Here is a 24598-nt window from a genome sequence, read left to right as displayed (position 1 = left end):
CGTGGTCTACTGCGCCTGACCTAGGTTAGCAACTACTTTACATTCAGTTAAAATTTGCAACTGCAAGGTAATAGTCTCTAATCTATTTGAGTGTTAGTTCCTGCTTCATAGTCACATCAGGTACATTATATTATAATCAGAGTTAATTCTGTGTCCTATGATCTATGTATGAGTTGCTAGGAATTCAACCTCATTTCTCACTGAGAAAAATTAAATGAAATTTAGTGTATAGAATCCAGCTCAATATAAGGAAGAACTTTCTAACAATTTGAGCTTCTCAAAAATGGAACATACTGATTTGCTCATTAGCTTTGCTTTTTTATGTATACTTACCATCTCTGTCTCTCTCTCTCTCTCTCTCTCTCTCCCCGTATATATATATAAAACTTGTAGTCAAGTAATACCTTCAGTGTATCCTATGAACTAATGTGAAACAAGCTACCTTCTAATATTTATTTAAGTTGTTGATTTAAATGTATTCAAATGCAGGATTTTAAAGTTATTCTCAGATGTTAATTTATTTCAGGTCAGTATTTACTTCACTGAGAATATAGTTAATATTGATTATCTCACCAACGTAATTCCACATTTATTCCAATTTTATGTTCCTGCTTGAACTAGAATCCTTTTGATGTTTTTTATTCTAATTATTAAGTCTTTACAGAACAGGTGAAGGAGGGAATCTTCTATCAGTTTCTTGTAGACACCTCTCCAAGTTGACTTCTCCAGAATGTAGTCATCTAACAGTGCATGTACCTCATAATATTATTGTCTAACTAAAACACCACTATCTCAGTGGTGTATTTTCAGACTATTTGTCAAATAATTTCCTGAAACCAAGATACTCTATGGCAATAAAATCACTATTATTAACCACTTTCTCACAGAACGAAATGAAGTTTATTTGTCATGACCAAAGCATTTTGATCTTTTAGTTACTCTTTGATAAATTTCCATGGTAGTTTTGCCTTTAGGCTAATTATTTCTGAGAAAGAGATAGGTCAGTGAGTGGGAGCATTTGATGCTTCCAAGGAAAGAAAGCTATAAAAAAAAGAAAAGAAAAGACCTCTCTTCTGACATGGTAATTGTGCAAAACTTCAGAAGACCAGGAAGGGTCTTTCTGAAGGGTCGGGAAGCAATCGATTATTACATACCATTATAAAATCTCATGCTCATTTTCACATTCATTTATCAACACTGCATGCATTGAATCATTAGGTAGAAGGAGATGGAGTAGGACTATGTGTATGAGGGAGGAGGATGGTGAAAATGAGGTCCAAATGACCATGTTAGAAGGAAAGAAAAGTGGACTTTTAGAGGACACATTGAGTGATCAGAATCATCGTCCCTGATTTTAGCATTCCTAATTTCTAATAAGTCACATTTCCTTCTTTCTTTTGGCATACTTTTTAGTAGCAAATCTTTCACCATTGCGAAAAGTATGATGAATGCAAAGAATGTAGCAGAGTGGATGAGGATGGGTATCCTTATCAAACTATAAGGCTACTTGAAGTTTTAAACTAACCTCATGTAATGTTCTAGTTTTGGAAGATGTCACTGGGTCTCTAATGAAATAAGTTTGCCAGGCTTCTAACAAGATTTTTCTCTTTCCCAAAGCAACACTCTGAATAATCAATGAAGCCTTTCCTTGATTTCTTTTCTTGTTTTTATCTTTTTTTTTCAGTTCTTCTTTATTTTTTTAGTCAATGAGCTCAGCCCTAAATGAAAGCTGGAGTTGTATGAACTGAATCGGCTGGAAATAGTAGCTGAAAGGCATGCAAATCAAAGCTGGCAAGTTCAGCTCTTCCGTTCTTGAAGGAGTAGCTAACTTCAATCCAAATGGCTTCCTGGGCAATTGTTTGATTATTCTAGGGTTTTGTTCCTGGTATGGAACCAGGCATTAATAACCTATTTTTTGCCAGTTAAACCAAGAAAATACACATCTCATCTTTACCTTGCAGTGCCTTAGTACCCATGTGGACACTTCCTAGCAGTGTGGGAACTGTGTGGGAAGGGATTTTACATCATTTGTGGAGATAGGAGTGGAGGGGGTAGCCTTCAGGCTCTTTTGATATTTCCTGCTCCACTCTAGCCTAGCACACGGCCTAAATTACAGACAGTGAAGAAACTAGGAGCTCTGGAAATCAAATAGCCTCATCCTCATTCACTTTGGTACCTATGCTAAGGGCCAGGACTTCTATTTTTGTGGGAGATACATATGTCTCCATACACACACATACACACCCACATTTTCTGGAGTAGAAATTATTTGCAATTTTGCTTTTGGAAATTATTTGCCTCCAACTAATTTACTTTTAGTTCATCACTAAGTAATATCACTTTGAAAAATCCTTGCAAAGAGAGAACATCTAATCTAAAGATGACTTTTAAATATAGCAAACTTTCTGATTGTTAAATATCATACTTTATTAAATTAATGTAATGCTTTGTGATGTAGCCCTTTTTAATCACGTTATCAATTCAATTATTGGTATTTTCTTGTTTTAGTTACATCATTTTTTTTTTCTTTGTATCTCAAATATTTTTGATGACCTCCAAAAAGCCTAAGGTGCTGGCTGCTCTATTATGGCTAATGGATAAAGTGGACATGATGAGGGAGCAAGTTCCTGACTCTCTGTTCTGCCTCTGTGCTACTGCTTGTACACCTACCTCCTCATTTTCTAGTTCAGAATAATAAATTATCAGTCACCTATGTAAAGTTTGTATATGATTAGGCTAAAATATTAAAAACTCTCTGGATATATTTTATATACACATTAGCTAAGAAACAGGACCTTAATGTCATGGTATGCATTTCATTCTGTTGAGGTTTTACATAGCTCACACTTTTGTAAGAATACATAGCTTCTTGGCCGGGCGCGGTGGCTCAAGCCTGTAATCCCAGCACTTTGGGAGGCCGAGACGGGCAGATCACGAGGTCAGGAGATCGAGACCATCCTGGCTAACATGGTGAAACACCGTCTCTACTAAAATACAAAAAACTAGCCGGACGAGGTGGCAGGCGCCTGTAGTCCCAGCTACTCGGGAGGCTGAGGCAGGAGAATGGCATAAACCTGGGAGGCGGAGCTTGCAGTGAGCTGAGATCTGGCCACTGCACTCCAGCCTGGGCCACAGAGCGAAACTCCGTCTCAAAAAAAAAAAAAAAAAGAATACATAGCTTCTCTAAAAACAAAAGTGATAACTCTCTTCTACCAAACAGTTAATGTTATGATAGGCAGAACATTAAATACAGACTTTCTGAATGTTGTAATCACTGATATTTTCTCTTCACATGAGCTTCTGAAAGTTTAAAGCCAAATGCAGGGCGAGTCATTATAAATAGATTTGAGTACATAACAGGTAGTTTGTATTTTGACCTTACTGTTTAATTTTATGATTGAGAGCACAGGTGTAGTTTGGTGTTAAGCAGGCCTGAGGTCAAACTCTGTTTCTAACATTTTGTAATCTTAGGCAAGTTACTTAAATTCTCTAACTCACATTTTCCTCACCTGAAAAATTGAAATAATGTTGATTACTTTCTAAAGTTATTGTGAAAATAAAAGTTAGATATAAAGCTCTTAGCACAGGCAAAGTCTTTAATACATATTGATTATTAAATGTTCCTATTCTTATTTCCCTTGGTCTTTATTTTTTTATTTTAAATTGTTCTAGAGTGCATATATATCTTTAAAAAGTGTCTTAAACACCTATTTGAAGAATTTGGGCTATAAATAAATTAAATAAGTCAACAAGCAAATAATTACCAAATATTGAATTTTTTTACCCTTAAAGAAATTGTGGTTTAGAAGAGTTTCTCCAACTTACATGCACAGAAATAAGAGTTCACCTGGGGATCTTAATCTCATCAAAGTGGAAATTCTCACTCAAAAGTGCTGGAGTAACACTTGAGAGTCTGCATTTCTAACAAGCACCTGGGTGAGGCCCACACTACTGACCCTGCCCTGAGAGTAGCCTTGCACAGGGATTCTGAAGAGAGATGTGGATGTCATCCTCGGAGCTTTATAAAAGACACAGTAGCTGATTTTGTTCCTTGAACTCCTTGAATCATAAATGAAAGCAGTGAGATGGTCTCTTATATCTGACTCTTTTATGAGTAAAAGCTTTATCGCTTTAACCAAAATCTGAAAGAATCACATAGGATTCTATTTCTAAGTTGTGTTTATTTATTTTTTTTTCTGTCCTTTTGAATGATACCAGGCCCCTTAGTTGGCACTTGGTCCCTTGACTCTTGGACAGTCTTTTCCCTTATATTCTATGAGTTCCTGTAGACTTTCATTAGGTCATGTGGCATATTTATTAGGCTGTTCTAACATAACTTGGCTGAATCACACAGGCTATCCAGTAGCCAAGAAATAGTCTCTAGACCAACGTTATCTTAAATGAATGATTGTTTCTGAGATGGCTATGTGATCTTTTAACTTCACAATTCCATTAAAACTCTTCTCATTAAGGTTATTAGTGACTTTTTATTGCTAATCCCTATGGAGAACCTCTCTGAAGAATTTGGCCTTGGTCTGCGTTCTTATTTTTTTGAAAATTTCCTTTTTTTTTTTTTTTTTGAGACAAAGTATTGCTCTGTTGCCCAGGCTGGAGTGCAGTGGCACGATCTCGGCTCACTGCAGCCTCTGCCTCCTGGGTTTAACTGATTCTTATAGACTGGATTACAGGCAACGTGACCACCCAGCTATTTTTTTTTTTTTTTTTTTTTTGTATTTTTAGTAGAGACAGGGTTTTGCCATATTGGCCAGGTGGGTCTTGAGCTCCTGGCCTCAAGTGATCCACTGCCCGCGGCCCCCAAATTGGCTGGGATTTCAGCTGTGAGCCCACCACACACCAGCCCCAGTCTGCATGGTTTCTGTTTGCTACTTTGCTTGTGTCTTATACTCTTCTGGCGCTACCCCCTAATTCCCCTAATTCACCTTATATAGAACTAGAATTCTGCCTTGCTTACTCTCAGTCCATTGCTCATTGTCTTCTTATTTCTATGGTTTCCTGGGCAATACTCAAATCCTCCTACTTACCCAAATATATTTTGCAATTGCTTTAATTTCTATCTCCAGACTAGAAGCTCTCTTCCAGATCCATATCACCAACTACTTCAACCCAGATGTCCTACTGCACCTTAAATTAAAATATATCCAACAGAACTTACCACCTTTCCTTAACTTTAACTTACTTATTTAAGCCATAATTATAGTATAAAAGTAGGAGAGAGTAAAAGAATAAAGTAATTAGATTTTCTAACGAATTAAATCACATTCTAACATAAGTCGAACTTGGACTATTTTCCTGAGTATAGCTCATAGATGCATAATTAGGGAACTGTTATGAAACCCATATCTATATGTTGACAAATTATCTCTGGATTGAGGATCAGAAATCTGGGAGATCATGCTAGATTTCTCCTTTCATCAAATATTCAATTAATTTGAAAGTCCAATAATTTATCTCCTTAAAAAATTAAACTTATTTTCTTCTCAGCAACTTTTTTTCCAAAGTCACAGTTTAAGCTGTAATGTTTGGCCTTGTACTATGTCAAGTGGCCCATCTGTCAACCTGTCTGCTTATCCTCATCACCACCCTCACTCTGCTTATTGCCTGCCTGAGTGTCCTTTCAGAAATTCACATCTAATAAGTGGCCTTCTTCGTTTCAAAATTCTTCATATCCATATTTCTTCTTTTTTTTTTTTTTTTTTTTTTTTTTTTTTTTTATTATTACTTAATTCTATGGTACATGTGTGTGCATAACGTGCAGGTTTGTTACATATGTATACTTATGCCATGTTAAATTATTGTACTACAAAGACACATGTACACGTATGTTTATTGCAGCACTATTCACAATAGCAAAGACTTGGAATCAACCCAAATGTCCATCTGTGACAGACTGGATTAAGAAAATGTGGCACATATACACCATGGAATACTATGCAGCCATAAAAAAGGATGAGTTTGCGTCCTTTGTAGGGACATGGATGCAGCTGGAAACCATCATTCTTAGCAAACTATCACAAGAAGAGAAAACCAAACACCGCATGTTCTCACTCATAGGTGGGATCCATATTTCTTAAAATATAGTGTCACTAAATTTTTTACATAACCCTGGTATATGACAAGAAAGAAACATAAGCTTAGTCTTTTCTACCTCTATAGTCTATTTCTTATTTCCAATTTTTCTCATGGATGCTCCAGCAATACTTAACTAATTGTTGACTTCTGAAATAGATCACACTTACTCAAATCCACAACTTTTTCTGAAGGTTCTTCCTCTTCTAACTTAATCTGCTAAGTTAGACTAAACTCAAAATTATGCTCCTCTGGAAGCTTTTCTTAAATTCTATGAACATACTTGGGTAATTATTAAATTCCAATTTAAAAGAAAATTTTAATACAGCAGTTTTCTAATTTTAGTGCTTGTTAATTTCATCAGGAAACAGTATTGAGTTTGATCAAATATTTTACTGTAACTGATTAGATGACCATGCAATTTTTCTCCATTATTTCAGTATTATATTAAAGTGGTAAAATACATGGACATTCCATTGTTAAATCAACCTTGCATCCTAGAGTAAACATCACTAGTTATGATTTATTAGCTTTAGTTTTGCATTTGTTGGATTTGCTTTAATAACATTTTTAAAAGATTTTATTGTTTATGTTTATTAGGATATTGGTATACAATTTCTTGTAAAGTGTTTTCAGGTTTTGGTATCAGGTCAGGTTCATTCATACTGAGTTTTTTCCACTCATGTGAATTTCTCAGTTTGTTTTTAAACTTCAGATTATGATTCTGGATTGGCCTGTTTCTTTATTATTATTATTATTATTATTATTATTATTATTATTGTTTTGAGATGGAGTCTCACTTTGTCACTTTGCTGGAGTGCAATTATGTGATCTCAGCTCACTGCAACCTCTGCCTCCTGGGTTCAAGCAATCAAGCAATTCTCCTGCCTCAGCTTCCCGAGTAGCTGGGATTACAGGTGTGCGCTACCATGCCTGGCTGTTTTTTTGTAATTTTAGTAGAGATGGGGTGTCACCATGTTGGCTAGGTTGGTTTCAAGCTCCGACCTCAAGTGATCCACCTGCTTTGGCCTCCCAAAGTGCTGGGATTACAGGTGCGAGCCACCCTGCCCAGCCAAGTTAATCCTTGTATTTTGAAAGTTTGTTGTTTGCAAATCCATTTGATAGTGTTACGTTTTTTGGATCAATATAAACCTCTCTAATTATAAAATAACCCTCTTTATTTTGTTAATTCTATTTTGAAGCCTAAATTGACTAATACTGCTATAGCTACACCATCTTTCTTATGATAACTATTTATGTGAAATAACTTCTTCCATCCTTTCAGATTCAACCTTCTAGAAAATATGTATATTTAAAGTAGATCTCTTCTAGAAAGCATACAATTGGGTCTTGCGTGTTTATCTAATTTGAAAATCTGGCTTTCTGATTAGTAGTCATTTTTTAAAAAATGAATTTATGGTTAACATTTTAGTTTAGATCATGCAACATGTTGTTGCATCTGTCTGTCTATCTAGATTTATATTTTTTGGCTGGGAATGGTGGCTTATGCCTGTAATCCAAGCACTTTGGGAGGCTTAGCCAGAAGGATCACTTGAACCCAGGAGTTTGAGACCAGCTTCAGCAGCATAGTGGTACCTTGTCTATATGAAAAATAGAAAAATTAACCAAGTATGGTGACATGTGCCTGTAGTCCCAGCTACTTGAGAGGCTGAGGTGGGAGGATTGTTTGAACCTGAGAGGTTAAGGCTGCAGTGAGCCATGATCATGCCACTGCACTCCATCCTGGGTGGCAGACTGAAATCTTGTCTCAAAAAAATTGTTTTTCTTGCTTGAGATAACATTATTTGACTATTCTACAATTTATTCATCAATTTACCTGTTGATAGACGTTTTGGCTGTTACAAATAAAGCAAGCTGCTGTAAACATTTGTGTATGCCTTAGAGTAGACCTAAATTTTCATTTTTCTTGGGAAAAGTGGCTGGGTTGTATGATAGGTGTATTTTAATATACTTAAAGGAAAGTCTAAAATGTTCTCAATACTGGTTGCAATGATTTTATAGTCCTACCAGCAAAGTATGAGAGTTAAAGTTCCACATTTTTGCCAACACTTGGTTTGGTCAGTCTGTAAGTTTTGGTTGGTTGAGTGGGCTACATAGTGGTATCATATTGAAGTTTTCCTAATAGTGCGGGGCATCTTTTCATGTCCTCATTTGCCATCTGAGTATCTTCTTTGATAAAGTGTCCAGTTTTTTGCCCATAATTTTTATTAAGTGTTCTTATGACTACTGAGTTGTAAATATTCTTCTTATGTTATAGATAAAATTCATTTGACAGATACATATTTTGTAAACATATAGTTATATAATTTATATATGTGTACTCACCTTGAATCCTGTAACATTACTAAACTCACTTATCAATTCTGGTCTTTTTTTAGTGATTCCATTGAATTGTAAATAAAATACTATTTCATTAAGGCTCTGATAATTCTAAGTATCAAATTGAGAAAATTGGTACAGCTTTTCAGACACAATCAAACTTTACTGAGTAAATATTTTCTGTGATTTTTTTTTTCTGTTAAAAGCCATAATTGTGAAGCAAGTTCACTGTGCACTGGTATACATCCAAGAAGAGGACTCTAAACACTTCACCAATACCATGCACCAGTATCAGTCAACTTGCATGAGTCTGGTGAAACAAAACACTCACACAAGTGAAACAAAGCAACTATATTACTCACAGATAGGCAGCAAGGGACAATAGATGCCTGGAATCAATGGCAAGCCAGCCCCCCAACCTCATGAAAACTGCCCAAGGCAGTTGAAGTCTTACGTATATGTGCCCCATATCACACTGCGGCTGAGGGTTCCTCAAAACCCATTTCACCCTGGTTTTATATCCAGGGGTAACTGGAATTTCCGAGCTAAAGCATTGCAGCATATCCTTTTCTAAGAGGGTTGGGAACAGAGCCTGGACTGTTCTAATAGTTTCTCTTTATCTCAGGACGCTGCATTCTCAGCACATTCTGCAGTTGCTCTTGAACTACATTAGAGAAAGGAGGAAGATCTGGGTCTCTAGGGTCATCCAGGGACTTGTCTTGCAATAATCGATTCCTTTTCTGGCACAAATTTAATAGTCTGTAACAGATCAATTAACAAATTTAGATTCATCTTCAAAATTCTCACTTCCCGGATGGGCACTTTCATTAGGTGTTTGACCTTTGTAGGAGAGGTTTTTCTCTGAGTTGGGGCTTGATGCTGACCTGAGACATTTCTGCCTCACACACATAACCAAGAGCAGCCATGCAATAGCTATTTGTTACTTCCTCCCAAATACACAATAATGTGGGACACTCTTCATTTGCTTAGTTGTATGGCAGTGAATTTGAAAATCTGCATGCTGTTTTGTTAATTACGTTTTTAATTGAGTCACTTCATCTGAACAAATAAAGCCACCAGTTATTAGAAATGCCATCTGAAGTCAGTAGCTAATAAAGGTATACTGAGTTGTTTCAGAAGTGTACGAAAATGTGGTGGAATAATGACAGAAATACCTTTTAATTTGAAACTGAGATCTATACAATTTTAAATGTGGTTTCTTACTGAGTTAGGCTGAATGATTATGGATTTGTGTTTTTAGTCAACATGGGGCATTTATTTGCAACTTGCCAATACTAGAGAGTCTTGCCTTCAGAACCCAATTCAGTTTGCCAATACAGACAATTTTTTTTAAAAGATTTACTGCCAAAAGTTGAGAAGTGTCCTTTTAATTTCCCACAAGAGATTTTGGCAAGAATATTATCATAAACACTTTGCTTTTAGTTACAGCATTTTTATACCTTGCACAAAGACGTGGTATATACTCTTATTGTCTCAACCGTCTTAATGAGCCTGTAATCTTGTAGGGTTTCTAATATCGTATGTAATTCCCATCTGTATCTCCCTCATAACTTGGGATATTATCTTGGGATACTATCTTCGTAGGTGGTCTACGAAATAGTTGCTGATACTAATGATAATTCCAGTGCTTCAGCTCATCTGTACTATACTTTCTTCTTTTATTACTAAACTGACCTATATACTTGCATTGTTCTCTTGATTTCTCACCTGAAACTTTGGCTTATTCTATTTCTTCCACTGGAAATGCTTTCCAGTCTAGATTTACTTATCAAAGTCTAAGCCATCTTAAAAGGCTGCATTATCACCCTCTGTGAGAAGCTGCCTGACATTTGTGGGGGAAGATATACATTTCTTCACCTCCCCTCTCTTCCTCAAAGAACCACAAAGGCTACCATTCGATGGAGAACTGATTGTGTGTCCCACAGGATGCCAGGCATTTCATATGTTATCTTACTGTACTCTTCAAACACATTATAAGCGTGCATATTAAAACTCTGCATTTCCATAGATGAGGATACACACACAAAAGAAATGGACTACTTTGCCTACATATAAGTGATGAAGCCAATGTGAAAAATTCTGACTTCAAAACCTTTTCTCTTTCTACCATATTAAAATAGGCCTCTAATGCCTTATGATGTTCTGTCATAAATTCTTCATGATTATAATCATACCTGTTAGGCTATGTGTTTGATCTTTGATGACAAGATGAAATCATTTCAGACTTTATAAAGTATAGAATAGTTAACTATAAAATTTCTATTTTTAGACATAATTTCACAAATATTTTTGAGTACCTAATGTGAGCAAGGCATCTTTCATACTAATAATAGATTTCATATTTACATCAGCATCTGTGAGGCATTTTTCCTATTCTATCTTTTAAGAAAATACTGTTCTGATGAGAACACATGGACACAGGGAGGGGAACATCACACACCACGGCCTGTCGGGGGGTACGGGCCTAGGGGAGGGACAACATTAGGAGAAATACCTAATCTAGATGACTGGTTGATGGGTGCAGCAAAGCACCATGGCACATGTATACCTATGTAACAAAACTGCATGTTCTGCACATGCACCCCAGAACTTAAAGTATATAAGAAAAACATTGTTCTATGTCACTATTGTATCTCTTAACTAGATAGACCTTGACATTGGGTAGACCAGTGGCTTTTAAATGTGTTTTCCTTAGCCGGGCATGGTGGCTCACGCCTGTAATTCCAGTACTTTGGGAGGCCGAGGCGGGAGGATCACGAGGTCAGGAGACTGAGACCATCCTGGTCAACATTTTGAAACCCTATCTCTACTAAAAATACAAAAAAATTAGCCGGGCATGGTGGCGGGCACCTGTAGTTCCAGCTACCCGGGAGGCTGTCAGGAGAATGGTGTGAACCCGGAGGCGGACGTTGCAGTGAGCCGAGATCGTGCTACTGCACTCCAGCCTGGGCGACAGAGCGAGACTCTGCCTCAGAAAAATAAATAAATAAATAAATAAATAAATTTTCATTTTTTTGACAAATGGAATTTTACAAGGAAGTCAGTGAATAATGAAGGAGGTGCTGCTGTAGGCACAGCTGGGGTAAGGAGGGGGCGCTATTGGGTGTGGCGGGGTGGTCAGGGCACCTTCTCAGGCCCCTCTTAATGCCTTGCTGCAGCCCTTGGTGCTTCCTTGTGGAAACACCAGTGCTCTGTTTCCTAATGAAAATAAGAGGCTATTTGTGTGTGTGTGCATTTCTGAATTTTTGAGGGCTTAGTGCTTATTCTGGACTCCTAATTATAGTACTTTTGTAATAAACAAATAAGTAAAAGTGAACTGAAGTACCTAAAACACCCACAAAACTGATAAAAAATAAAGACAAACCAGGACAATAACCACAGAACTATGCAAAGGCTATCTTGAGGAACTCTTGAATATGGCGGCTGACCCCTTGGTGGTAACTTAGGGTTTTAGTCATGTTCCTACAACTCATAGCCTTTTCCTTTCTCCGTGGTCTTTCCTTATCTCTTCTCCAGACTACTTAATGACTCTGTCTCTATTCCTCTCCCCCTCACAGCTCCCAGGATTAACTCATTTCCACTGTCTTCTTTTGAGGTGCATCCACTGTTCCTTGCTACTGTGTGCTCTAGACTCTACACATTTGTCACTGAATATTTTATAAATGCCACCTCCACACGTTTGCTTTCGTGATCCTTTTACTTGAGTTTTCATGAAATCCGATGGTTTCCTAAGTATTTGGTAGTTCCTCCTGCATTCATTCTCCTTCCTGCCGCCTTGTCCCTTCGACTTCCGCCATGTTGGTACCTTTCCTGTGGCATCCCCAGCCATGCTGAACTGTGAGTGAGTTAAACCCTTTTCCTTTATAAATTACCCAGTCTCAGGCAGTTCTTTATAGTAGTGTGAAAACAGACGAATACAACATCCAACATTAATTCATGCTAAGGGAAAAGTAGAGCCCGTGAGGGAACAGAGATGTGTAGGTGGGTGTTATTTTAGATACCATAGTCAGTTATTATATTGACTACAAAGGCCATTTTTCTTCTTTATTTTATTCATTTATTTAACAAATATATAAATGAAATCTATGTGTCAACACTGTTCTAAACCTTACAAATAAATAACAGAGAGATACTGTTCTTTCCCTTAAAGGATGTATTGATTACTGAAGGAAGATGAATACAAGTGTTTGTGTATACACACACACACTATTATATATACACATACACAAACACAATCACAATCACACATGCATGCACAGAAAATTACATTATTATCCAAAGGCTTTTGATAGAACTTCATCAGTAGACAGTATTCTAAATGTCAGTTATTCTAATAGGACCTCAAACGTCCATGACTTGTGTTGCTGGTAGTTTTTACTTATTGGCTAGTGTATGTGAACCAATCAATCAGCTAGTAAGGAACTATAGTGAACTTTCAGTATCTACCTTTCAGGACAGCTTTGTTATTCTCTACTTCCTTTATGTATTACAATTATAATGTGGGACTTTATTTTTAGTGAGTTTTTTAAGAGAGAAATAACTCCTTAAAATAAAGTCAATTGCTAGCATTGGTAATCAAAGAAGAGAAATTGAAGAGGTTTAAAGACATGATAGTTACTAAATATAATGGTCTCGATGGCTCATGTCATTTCCTTTTCAGTTTTATATGCCATATTTTATGGAATCAATAATATGCTACGTGCACATTCAGGGTTGTGAATGAGGAGGGTCCGTGGAATGGATGTGGCACAATGTATTCCAGAGATCGAGATACTATTATTCTGGCAAAGGCTTTGTTGAGGGTGAAAGCCTTGAGCTAAACCTTGAACAGTGATAAGGATTTGCCAGGAAAGGGGATTGGGAAAGAACTTCTAATCACACAGGATAGCATGAGCAAAAGATCAGATGATGAAAACATTTCTGGCTTTAAATAATTATAAGTACTTATTTCTGGCTAAAGATACATAGATTGGGTGCAGGAGGGGGAAAGACAGACTGAAAGGTGCCTCCAGGAAGGAAAGCTTTTAGTGGTTTAGAAGGAAATAAGAAAGACAACAGGAAGATGAATTAGGAAGATAGTACAATAATCTGGTAAAAGGAAGAATTGGATTGCTATTTTTACCCAAGGAACATTTAGTGTTTTGCATGCTGGTATATGGGAATTATAACCGCTGTGTCCGTTTATTGACTTTGTAAAATTAAAGAAGAAGGGGCAAGGGTGCTGCAATTGAAGTTAGAAAAGCTTACTGAGAAAAGATATTATGGGTCTGCAGTGTGCCAGGAACTGTGCTGCTTAATTTTCATATGTAATCTCTAATCCCAGAACTTTGTGGGGAAGATATTATACCCAGGTCTATTGCTAAGAAAAATAAGTTTCAGAGAAATTAAATGTATTGCTTCACATTCCCTAGCCGGAGCTGGGATTCTCACTCAGGTCAGACTTGGTCTAAAACTCTAATTTGCTCCCCTATACCACGTTGCAGCAGATAGACATGAAAAAGAGTAGGAGGAAACTAAGCAATTCTATGATTCTCAAAGTCAGTCTTCAGCCCTTTTCAATTATAATAAATCAAAGCAGTAAAGGAATAATACAAACAGGCGAGTCCTCTTTGAACTAATTTGGCTCCCCAGAATAGTTGAACAAACATACCTTTACTATCGCAGTTATATTATAAAGAGAAAACCCAGTACGTTTCCTTTGAATACTTGTTTTGGTTGCTTTATTTGTTTCTTTCTTACGCCTGTGTGCTTCTGAGTAATTAGAGATGAATTTGAAGCAGAAGACCGTTTTCATGAAACCTGCTCATCCTTGTCAAGATTAATAGGGAGCAGAGGTGATAAGGCTCCACCCACGCTTTTAGTCGAAACGGATTTTCTACTATATTACCAAGTCAGAACACATGGGAAAAGAATACTTTGTGATACCATGTTTAAATTTAAAAAGGGTCATTATTTTTCTTGGGAAATGTAAACGTTTCTTAAAACTATGATTTGTTTTTAATTCTGAAATTATATGACATGGGATATGAATACAGATTATGAATTGGTACAATTTCACATTTGATCAGATTGCCTACTAGTGAGCCAATAAGAGTGAGAAATTATTTGATGTTGGTCAAAGCTAGGAAGATTATGTGGATGCAGAGCCTGCAGTAGACTGGGGAGAACAATGTCAATCAGAAGAAATGGATGGCTAACTACTGACTTCTAGAAGCTTGTTAAAAGCATGGGGGCCTTCTAGTCTCAGAACAGAATAATGAGGAAGGAAAAGTTATAATTTGGAGTCCATGATGCAAAATATTTTCAGTAGAGATACCATACCTCACTTGCTCTTTCTGTAGGTATGAAGCCATCCATAACCCCTTACCTAAATAGTCCTCCTTGGGTCACTCTTTATGATATCATTTTTATTTTCTTTTAACAAATTTACCATAATCAAAAATTACCTTGTTTATGAATCTCTTTACTCGTCTATTTGTTTACATGTTATTTTCTCACTTGCCCACTAAATATAAGCACTGTGTGGTCAGGAATCTTGTCTGTGTTGTTCAACTCCTTATTTTTATTGCCTAGAGTAATGTATGCCACAAAGGATGCAACTCTTACAAATACAAAGTTTTTGAATAATTTAGTAAATGGATACACTATTTGTAATGATCCAAATATCACTTAATATTACCATGAGTCAATCTTTATAAAGTACTTAAAACAGATCCTTGAATATGGTAAGTACTACAAATAAATTTGTTAACTAAATGAATACTGTAACTTCTTAAACTAAAATAAAATTATTTCTGGTGAGTAAGAAAAGATAAGCATTTGACTGTAAGACTAAAATAATCAGGACATTTATTAATAGCTAATACCTTATAAAAGAACTGCTACCTATAAGTGATTTTGTTCACTTGATAGGGAACTTCAGGGAAATTAAATCCTTGGCCTTAACTGAATCCCTGTCTTGAAATTAATTGACAATCAAAAAAGGGAAATGCAAAATAATTGCCCTTCCTTTATACTTCATGACATTCTGTACTTCTTATGAGAGGACAGTGAATTATAATTAGCTATTTACTTGTTACTGATGCTTTATTAGAGTGCAAGCTTCATGAGAACAAGCCAAAACATCTGTCTTATCACTTGTCACTGTTGTGTCTTGAGAATACCACCCAGTGGTTGGCATAGGGTAGGTGCCCCCAAAAAGTTTAATGAAAAAATATGTTAATTTGGAGTGGAAAGAGGTGTCAAGATAGTTTTGGAAACTTCCTGAATCTTCACATAAAAATAGATGGAGCAGGCTGGGTGCAGTGGCTCACGCCTGTAATCCTAGCACTTTGGGAGGCAGAGGCAGGCGGATCACGAGGTCAGGAGATCGAGACCTACCCTGGCCAACATGGTGAAACCCTGTCTCTACTAAGAATACAAAAATTAGCTGGGCATGGTGGTGCATGCTTGTAATCCCAGCTACTTGGGAGGCTGAGGCAGGAGAACCCGGGGGGCAGAGGTTGCAGTGAGCAGAGGTCGTGCCACTGCACTCCAGCCTGGTGACAGAGCAAGACTCTGTCTAAAAAAAAAAGAAGAAAAAAGATGTAGCAGCTTGACAAATAGCAAGATCAAAACCCACGGTCAAGATTTAAAGCAAAAATGAGTACAGTTTTTCTCTGACAAACCTGAAAATGAAAGTAGATGGGAGCAAACCACTGGTAACCACAAGACTTGCATGCTATTTGGTGTTTAAACAAAACAAGATAGGGAGAAGCAACAAAACATTAGACAGATCTGACAGGGAGAGAACCCAAAACAGCCCACACAAGTGCACTGCAGATCATGGTGAGCCAATGTGAGAATAAAAGTTGACCCACAAGGACTCCCTTCTGGGACAGGAACCCACTGTAAGGATAAACTGCTATGAACAAAATGAAAATTGATCAAGAGAGCAACAACAGAAACAAAAGAGAAAGATAAAGATGATAAAAGCAAGAAGAGAACAGAACCTGAAAATCTCAGAAAGATAGATACCATATTTTCACCATTACATGAAAGAACAGAAGAACAGATTTAGTGAAATTAGAAAAGCTATGTGAACATAAATATGAACAAGAGAAATGTATTGAGGTCAAATCTCACATAAAGTAACTTAAAAGGAGAGAATGAACAGAAAAAGGGAAGACCATTATTTATATGGGCAATGCAAAAATTTCTGAATATGCTCAAGAAACAGAACAACAAAATTCTTTGTAACCTACTGTTTCAAAATGAGATAGAAAACACTAAGAAAATGATATAAAATGTAAAAGAGCATCACAAATCATAATTAGAAAAACTCAGCAATGAGGTGACAAAACTAGGAAAGAATAAGAATTATAAGAAATCTGTTTTAGAAATGAAGACTAAACTAGAAGGAACACAAGATTGAATACACACAAGTAATACCTTAAGATAAATTGAAGATAAAAAAGCAATTGCTTTTAAATAAAAAATATAAAAAGGATTTGAGATAAAATGACAAATATTGAAAATAGGCAAAGCAAAGATTCTATCATGGTCTGAAAATATTTAACCAAAATGAAAACACCTAGTTATTTTCAGGAAAATTTTTGTACTTTAAAGAAAAAAATCCTTTGGGCATCTCAGCTAAAATAATACTATATTTATAAGGGAAAGTAAAATAAATTCTGAATAGTCGTGGAAACTCTTCCGCAAGGCATGTCATAGAAGCTAGAACTCTTTTTCCCCAAAACCAGCCATAGAACCTAAAGATATTACTCTAACTTCCCTACACCTTCGGTGTAAAAAGTGGCCATAAATAAATTATCTGACCTACTTTGTTTGAATGTAAATCATAAGATCTCCATTCCAGAGAGGGCCCTGCCTGACATGCAGAGAAAGCAAAGGTACACAGAGAGAGAACAAGAAGACTCTAAACAGTGAGGCCTTGCTAGGTTTCCTCATTCAGCCTGTTGTTAGCACTAGATTATACCTTTTGCCTAATCATACTTCTACAAAGCTGTCCATATTTTGTTGAGCCTAGGCATAAAAATAGATAGTTTTTCTCCTGAATCTTTAGGTCTTTGTTCTGAATGCTCCCATGTCACATAAAAATATGATCAAGTAAATTGATACGCCATTTCTCCTGTTTATTTACCTTTTCTCAGTGATTTTTAGGTAACCTTTGCAGGGCAAAGGGGAAATTTTCCCTTGGGCCCTCTAAGTATGTAATGACTAAAATGTCTGATTACATAGATGTCAAGCAATCATAAAAATGAGAGCCAAAAGGAGATCACCTATGTAAAATCATTTTAACTGCTTTTAAAATTCATAATTGGTAGGTTTAGTATTGATATTATTATCATGAGACTAATGTTTATGTAATGTAAGATAAATGATTGATTTTATGTTTAGTTCTATCATTTCCTTTGTCCTTTTCTCACTGTGCTCACAGAAAATGGCCTGGAAATAAAGATGAACTCATCAAAGCTGAGCATCCCTAGTGCCCAGATTTTGATCTTAAAATATCATTTATTATAATCAAAATGAACAAAGATTCTTGAAGGATAAACCTGGAAAATCTTGATATACCAGAAAGCATGGAACTTGTAAAAGATTATAAGGCTAGTGTTAAAATAATTCACAAGACAACTTAATTTAGTGAAGTTTACACAGGCCAAAGATGGGACAATTAGAGCTTCAATAAAGATAAAAAGAATGTAATGGCTTAAAACCTATCAAATTTGAATAAATGCACGAATTTATAATAACATTAAAAAAAGAAAAAGTGATTGGCCATATTTTAATAATAGTAGAGAGCAAATTCATAATCTTGAAAACTAGATAAATAAAAGGAAAGAATCAAGCATTTATCCTATATATCTTTATGAATTTTAAACAGCTTAACAAAATGTTAGATGAAGGAAAACATTTCTTTACGGAATTATGTCAAGTATTGTATGAAAATGAAAGACTAGAATGAGAATATCACCATTTTGCAACCCCCATCCATACTCATTAAGTACCAACGGCTGTTAACATCACAAAAGAGCAAAACCCAAATATTTTGTAGCTCATGGGGAAAGAACGCAATATTATTTACGTTCTTACCAAAGGGATAGCACCTGAGTCTGATTAAACCTCTGCCTCCAGCTGCCAATTTGCAACTGAACAGAGGAATATTGAATTGCACCATGAATTTGCAATCATCAAAATCTTGACTATGGGATACTAATGATTAAATGGCCTGGGTTTTGTAAAAGTAAAAAGCAAAAAAAAGAAAGTGGTGGAGGGTAATCCTGTATAGTAAAAGCAAATTGAAAGATGTATCAGCTTAAAAATAAAATAAAATAAAATAAAATTAGACAAGTCTAGGGAAGCGCCCTTGAGTAAAACCTTCAAATAATACAAATAAATAATTACTATATGAGTTACTTTTGGAGGGATGGGACTGTCATTGGGATGGGGAACATGTAAAGCCTTCTCATATGACTGGAAAAATCTTATAATAATTTGCTAAGCTCTTTAGTGGGTTTATGTAGTTTTTCTATAACTTGTGTTTTGTTTTACAATAAAGAGGTCAGAAAATTACTATTTCATGAGCGTTTACACAACTGAATCACACAATATCTAGAATGATCTAGCAATGCGAAACAAATAATGTAGAAGCATCACAAATCATTTACTGTCATATGAGGCTGCTTTCAAAACTGATTGTTTCCAGCACTTTGGTAAATTACATATCCCCAGGTATTGACAAAGGACAGAGACAATCTTTTATTATGGCTATTCATTCCTCTGTTTAATGCCATGTTTTGGTGATATTTTTCACTAGCAAAAAGTGTAATGAGTAGTAGCTATTTTAAAATCTTACGTACTTTAAATAAAAAGTGGGAGGTGTAATAGTTTTATCACATGAAGGGTATAATATGTAGTTGTGAAGTGAGATTTTTTTCTCATTTCATATAAGTTAAGTTGCCTTTACATATTTCCTAATTATCAGCATTGCAACATTGGACCTCTTGACTTCAGCCAACTCAAAAGGAATACTGGGGATGAAGGTCCTTGAGTTCTTATTAAGCTTCCAAAAAGCAAAGGCAGATTTAATTTGTGCCCCGATAAGGCTGAATACAACTTTAGTTGGTCCCAATTAAATAATGTCTCTCTCTGTCCCTTTTTGTTTGTTTTGTTTTGCTTTGGGATAATACTAGATAAAACAAAGTGTAATGCTTATTTTTTTTTTTTTAATAAAAAAGCACTTCTTTGTAGTAAGTAATAAGAGTAAAGGGGTACACTAATTTTATTCAGCAGCTAATACTATATTTGTTAATATTCTGGTTATCTCTATGTCTGTATCTTGTAATCTTCACGACAAGTCTCTCAAGTAATTGTTACAACCACCCCTATTTTGCAAATGTCAAAACAGTTCAATCCGTTGTGATTTGGTAATTTGTTGAAGGACACTCTCAAAAAGTAGGTGGTATAGCTGAAGTTTGGGCCAAAACTTTTCCCTCCAGATCCTGTATTAATCCCCCAAATAGATTGCTAAAGTACAGTTTCCAGCATCATTTCCGTGTATTTACTTTAGATATTACCATTTGAAAATTCTACATCTCATTAAAATACTAAGGAAGAGGGGAGCTTTCTTTTCCTAATCAGCTATTCATCCAGAAAAGAGATTGAGATTTAATAGATAAACACATTCCCTTAAAGTTGGTTTCTTTAATGTCCTTTAATCATTGAGTTTCAGATTTCACTGAGATAACTTAACAATAATTTCCAGGCACCAGCACCCAAATATGGTAGTCTTCAACTTAATTGTTAATATGCAATTAAGTCTATTAGGGCAAGTACAAGAATGATGGCAGTAGAAAAAAGGGGGTGAGAAATAAGTAAATTTTTCAAAAGAATGGAGTCAATTTAGTAAGGCTTTATTCTTGCACTATTTTATTTTCCCCAGATTAAAAAAATATGACACGATCCTGATCACTTCCTTAGAATCAATGTTTTTGCCTCTCCTCTCATTTGACACTCAGTCTGTTGGAGAACAGGTAGGGTTAAACTTCATACAGGAAGAGCTTTTGCCCTCATTTGGTGCTAAATAAACAATCAACTATGCAAATATCACAAGCAAGGGGAACTGTTATCTACCCATATACTAATTACTCAAGTATTTACTACAACAGCAAGGCACCAGCAGGCTAGTTGGGTATTGTTTTGGGCATACTTGAATTTTTGGATAAATTTAATCATTGCATTTTTAAACCTCCTTACTCTCTTCTTTTAAATAACCTTTATTGATTTCTGTACCCAGAAAATCTAAACTCTCAAAATATAGGCTTAAGTAGAATGATGGGCAAAATAGAAGGAAGGGGAGAAGAGGTTGAGAATGATATTCTCCAATTCAAAGCTGTTGGTGAACACGTATTGTACACAGGTGACCCACTGTACACAGGGACTTGTGTGCATTTTTTTCATAGATTTAAGTGCTGAAATCCACCATTTACTCAATTCTTAATATTCTTAATTACTCTAAATTAACATCAGAGGCAGATAGAGTGTATTTCCGTTCTACTCTCTCTCCAACTCCCATCCATTACTTATCTTTCCTTCTTTCCAGTCAGCTCATATTTCAGTTGTAATGACTTGTTTAGTAGACTATTCTATACTAAAAAATTTATTTGATTTGGAAATTCTGACCTGTGTGTTTTTTTTTTCCTTGAAATCAGTGAATAGAACTGGATTAAGAGAAATCTTTTTGAAAATAATCATGAAAACAAGAGTTTAACAAAATAAAACTAGAACTGCTGAGGTTAAAACTTGCCAGTGATAGCACCTTGCCATGAATAACTCTGTGTGTGCATGTGTGTGTATATGTGTGTTATTGTATTATTTATAGAAGGTAGAGTCTTTCTATTTCTGCCAAGTTATCATATTTCTCCAGTGGGCTCTGAGGTGCTTCTGGCCTCTTTTCCTGCTTGTAGTATCATAGGACTATGGAGGAGCATCCCATGGCTTGGGCAGCAAGTTCTCTCAAGAGTTCTGCATTCTCCATGGGAATTTCCAAATTCTCACAGTAATCTAATTCATAACAACCTAAATACTTCTGATATTTGTAAGTAATTGTTGAAAATGCAGGTAAATTTTAACTTGGAAAGAAATATATTGTAATTTAAAAGTTCTGAACCAGAAAGTTAATTTGCCCTTTTAAAAAATTGAAATGAAAAGTTTCTGCCAAAGTGGCAGAAAGAAGGCTCTCAGGCAGCCTCTGGGGAAAGCTCAAAGACTTCCACTTTGGTTTACTTTACACTTAATAATTTTAAATACATTTGAATACATTATGAAAAGATATAGCAGTACTGATGTGCCAGTGCCCAACTCAAAGAACTCTGAAAAAACTTGCAAACTAGTGAGTCTAGAGTGGCTTCTTTTATCATTCACACCCAACTAAAAGCAGAGGAAAAGCCTCAGAATCAGTAGAAATTTTTCTGCATGACCATTCATGAGGAATTAGGTTGGTGCAAAAGTAACTGTGGTTTTTACCATTGCTTTAAGGGTGAAAACCATGATTACTTTTGCACCAATCTAATATAATAAGAATTTAGCCTCAGGAGGAAGACCAAAGCACCTTATCTTATATTGTAGAAAGTGCTGGAGATGGTGAGTAGCTAAGCTAGGCTTGTGATTCAGGGAAAAAACTAAAGATTCAAAATATTAATTTTAATTGATAAGTGAAGTATGCTTCATCTATATGCTGGAATTCAAAGTCATCAGTTTTAAAAAACAACACTAATTTACATTCCCACCAACAGTGTAAAAGCGTTCTTATTTCTCCACAGTCTTGCCAGCATCTATTGTTTCTTGACTTTTTAATAATTGCCATTCTGATTGGCGTGAGATGGAATCTCATTGTGGTTTTGATTTGCATTTCTCTAATGATCAGTGATGTTGAGCTCTTTTTCATGCTTGTTGGCTGCATAAATGTCTTCTTTTGACAAGTATCTGTTCATATCCGTTGCCCACTTTTGATGTTTTTTCAAAATAAATTTGTTTAAGTTCCTTGTAAATTCTGGAAATTACAGAATTTAAGTTCAACCATTGTGGAAGACAGTATGGTGATTCCTCAAGGATCTAGAACCAGAAATACCATTTGATCCAGCCATCCCATTACTGAGTATATACCCAAAGGAATATAAATTATTTTACTATAAAGACACATGCACACATATGTTTATTGCAGCACTATTTACAATAGCAAAGTCATTGAACCAACCTAAATGCCCATCAATGATAGACTGGATAAAGAAAATTTGGTACATATATACCATGGAATACTAGGCAACGATAACAAGGAATGAGATCATGTCCTTTGCAGAGACATGGGTGAAGCTGGAAGCCATCGTCCACAGCAAACTAACACAGGAACAGGAAACCAAACACCGCATGTTCTCACTCATAACTGGGAGTTGAACATTGAGAAGACATGGACACAGGGAGGGGGACAACACATACAAGTTCTGTTTAGGGGTGGGAGGTGAGGGGAGGGAACTTAGAAGACCGGTCAATAGGCGCAGCAAACCACCATGGCACATGTATACCTATGTAACGAACCTGCATGTTCTGCACGTGTATCCCAGAACTTAAAGTAAAATTAAAAATAAATAAATAAATAAAAATAACACTAATAAGAGACAGCATATCCAATGCCACAGAAAAGTAGAGAAATTCACTGGCAAGGATATCATCTCATAGATATTTTTGAATGAGAAAAATAAATTAGAGAACAGAATAACCTCAATCCCTTATATACATGAAATGTTTTATTGTTCACACTAAAGAGAATGTTAAAACACGTAAACTAATCTATTATTACTTCTGGAAAAAAAATTATCAGCCTATGATCATAGATCATTACTACCATTTTTACATGAAGTGTAAAACACCACTAACACAGCAGATGTAGCTCAATAACTGCCAGGCAAGTTGCTACAGCCATGATTTGGTATAGCCATTGGGAAATGGATTGTCCTGGAGCTTGGACTAGACCTTCTCAAGGGTGTTTCCGCCAAGTGACCATATTGACACTAGGCTGTCACAGGTGGCTTCAAGTTCTAGGAGAGTCTTTCCAATGATATCTTGGGATTTTTGATTCACATCAAATGTGAGCATTTCCTATTATGGGTGAATGTGAAGACTTTACCATATCCTAACATTTGAGGATTTTTAGCACGTGTGAGTTTATAAGTGTGTTTGATATGTGTCACAGGTGTGCTAGCTCTACTTCTGGGATTCACTCTTTGGTAGATCAATAAGTAATGGAATAATGATAAAATGATAGTGATGATTATGACAATGATTTTAAAAAGGTCAGAGAGATTGGTTGTTTTGTATGCATCTAAATAGAATCAGTAAACATATACTTGCATAGGTAATTCATTCATCATGTCTACTCAGATTGGTCTTGTGTACTGCGATGCCATTGCTGTGGTTGTTTCTAAGATTGTCAGAAATTTTGAAGATGGCTATAGTTGTCGATATTACCAAGTGATGCTATCAGCAAGGCTGTAGAACTGTGTTCAAATGCATGCCTTCAAAGTTCTTTTGCTTCCATAATTTCTGAGTCATACTTAGCAAATGGTTGTGAAGTCTTATGTGAAGAACTGTTGCATTTTGTCAGTGAATACGTGATTGATTGCAGAAGAGCACTTATTTCAATGGCTGTTGGTGAGAATAGATAAAATTCTACCCAAGATAATTGATATGAATCTTCCTGAAATCTAACATTCTAGAAATGGAAAGTGGAGCCTTTCATCAAGGGGTTCAATGAGTCTTCCTCTGTGACTTAGGTTAATGCCACCTTCTTCTCTTTCTCTGTTTATTCCTAGAATGCAGGCTCAACAGTATCAGCAGCAGCGTCGAAAATTTGCAGCTGCCTTCTTGGCATTCATTTTCATACTGTCAGCTGTGGGTACTGCTGAAGCAGGGAAGAAAGAGAAACCAGGTAAGCAGTAGGGTTCTGAAGGCAAGATGCTTCATTGATTAATGTCCATCTAGCCTAATTACCTGCTTTTCCTTCCTCTCTTCTACTCTGCCTCTCTCCCTTCCTATTCCTCTATTCCTTCAATCTTCCCTTTTTAAAAATAATTATTTAGAGGAACCTAAGAAA

General features: G+C 35.9%; 1 protein-coding gene across 2 annotated transcripts in view; it reads left to right on the top strand.

Moving 5' to 3' along the window:
• The window catches only part of PTN (pleiotrophin), a 111674-nt gene that overhangs the window by 59979 nt on the left and 27097 nt on the right, over positions 1–24598 (top strand). For both annotated transcript variants that reach the window (XM_017876518.1, XM_017876517.1), the window contains exon 2: positions 24318–24433. In XM_017876518.1, the coding sequence (XP_017732007.1) occupies positions 24319–24433 (115 nt within the window). In that variant the 5' untranslated portion in view covers position 24318. The remainder of the gene's footprint in view (positions 1–24317; positions 24434–24598) is intronic.

Source organism: Rhinopithecus bieti, unplaced genomic scaffold (genome assembly GCF_001698545.2).
Source record: "Rhinopithecus bieti isolate Rb0 unplaced genomic scaffold, ASM169854v2 scaffold_8307, whole genome shotgun sequence".
In the NCBI taxonomy this organism is placed as follows: Eukaryota; Metazoa; Chordata; class Mammalia; order Primates; family Cercopithecidae; genus Rhinopithecus; species Rhinopithecus bieti.
Note: the sequence above shows the minus strand (reverse complement) of the source record. Positions and strands in the feature narration are given on the sequence as shown.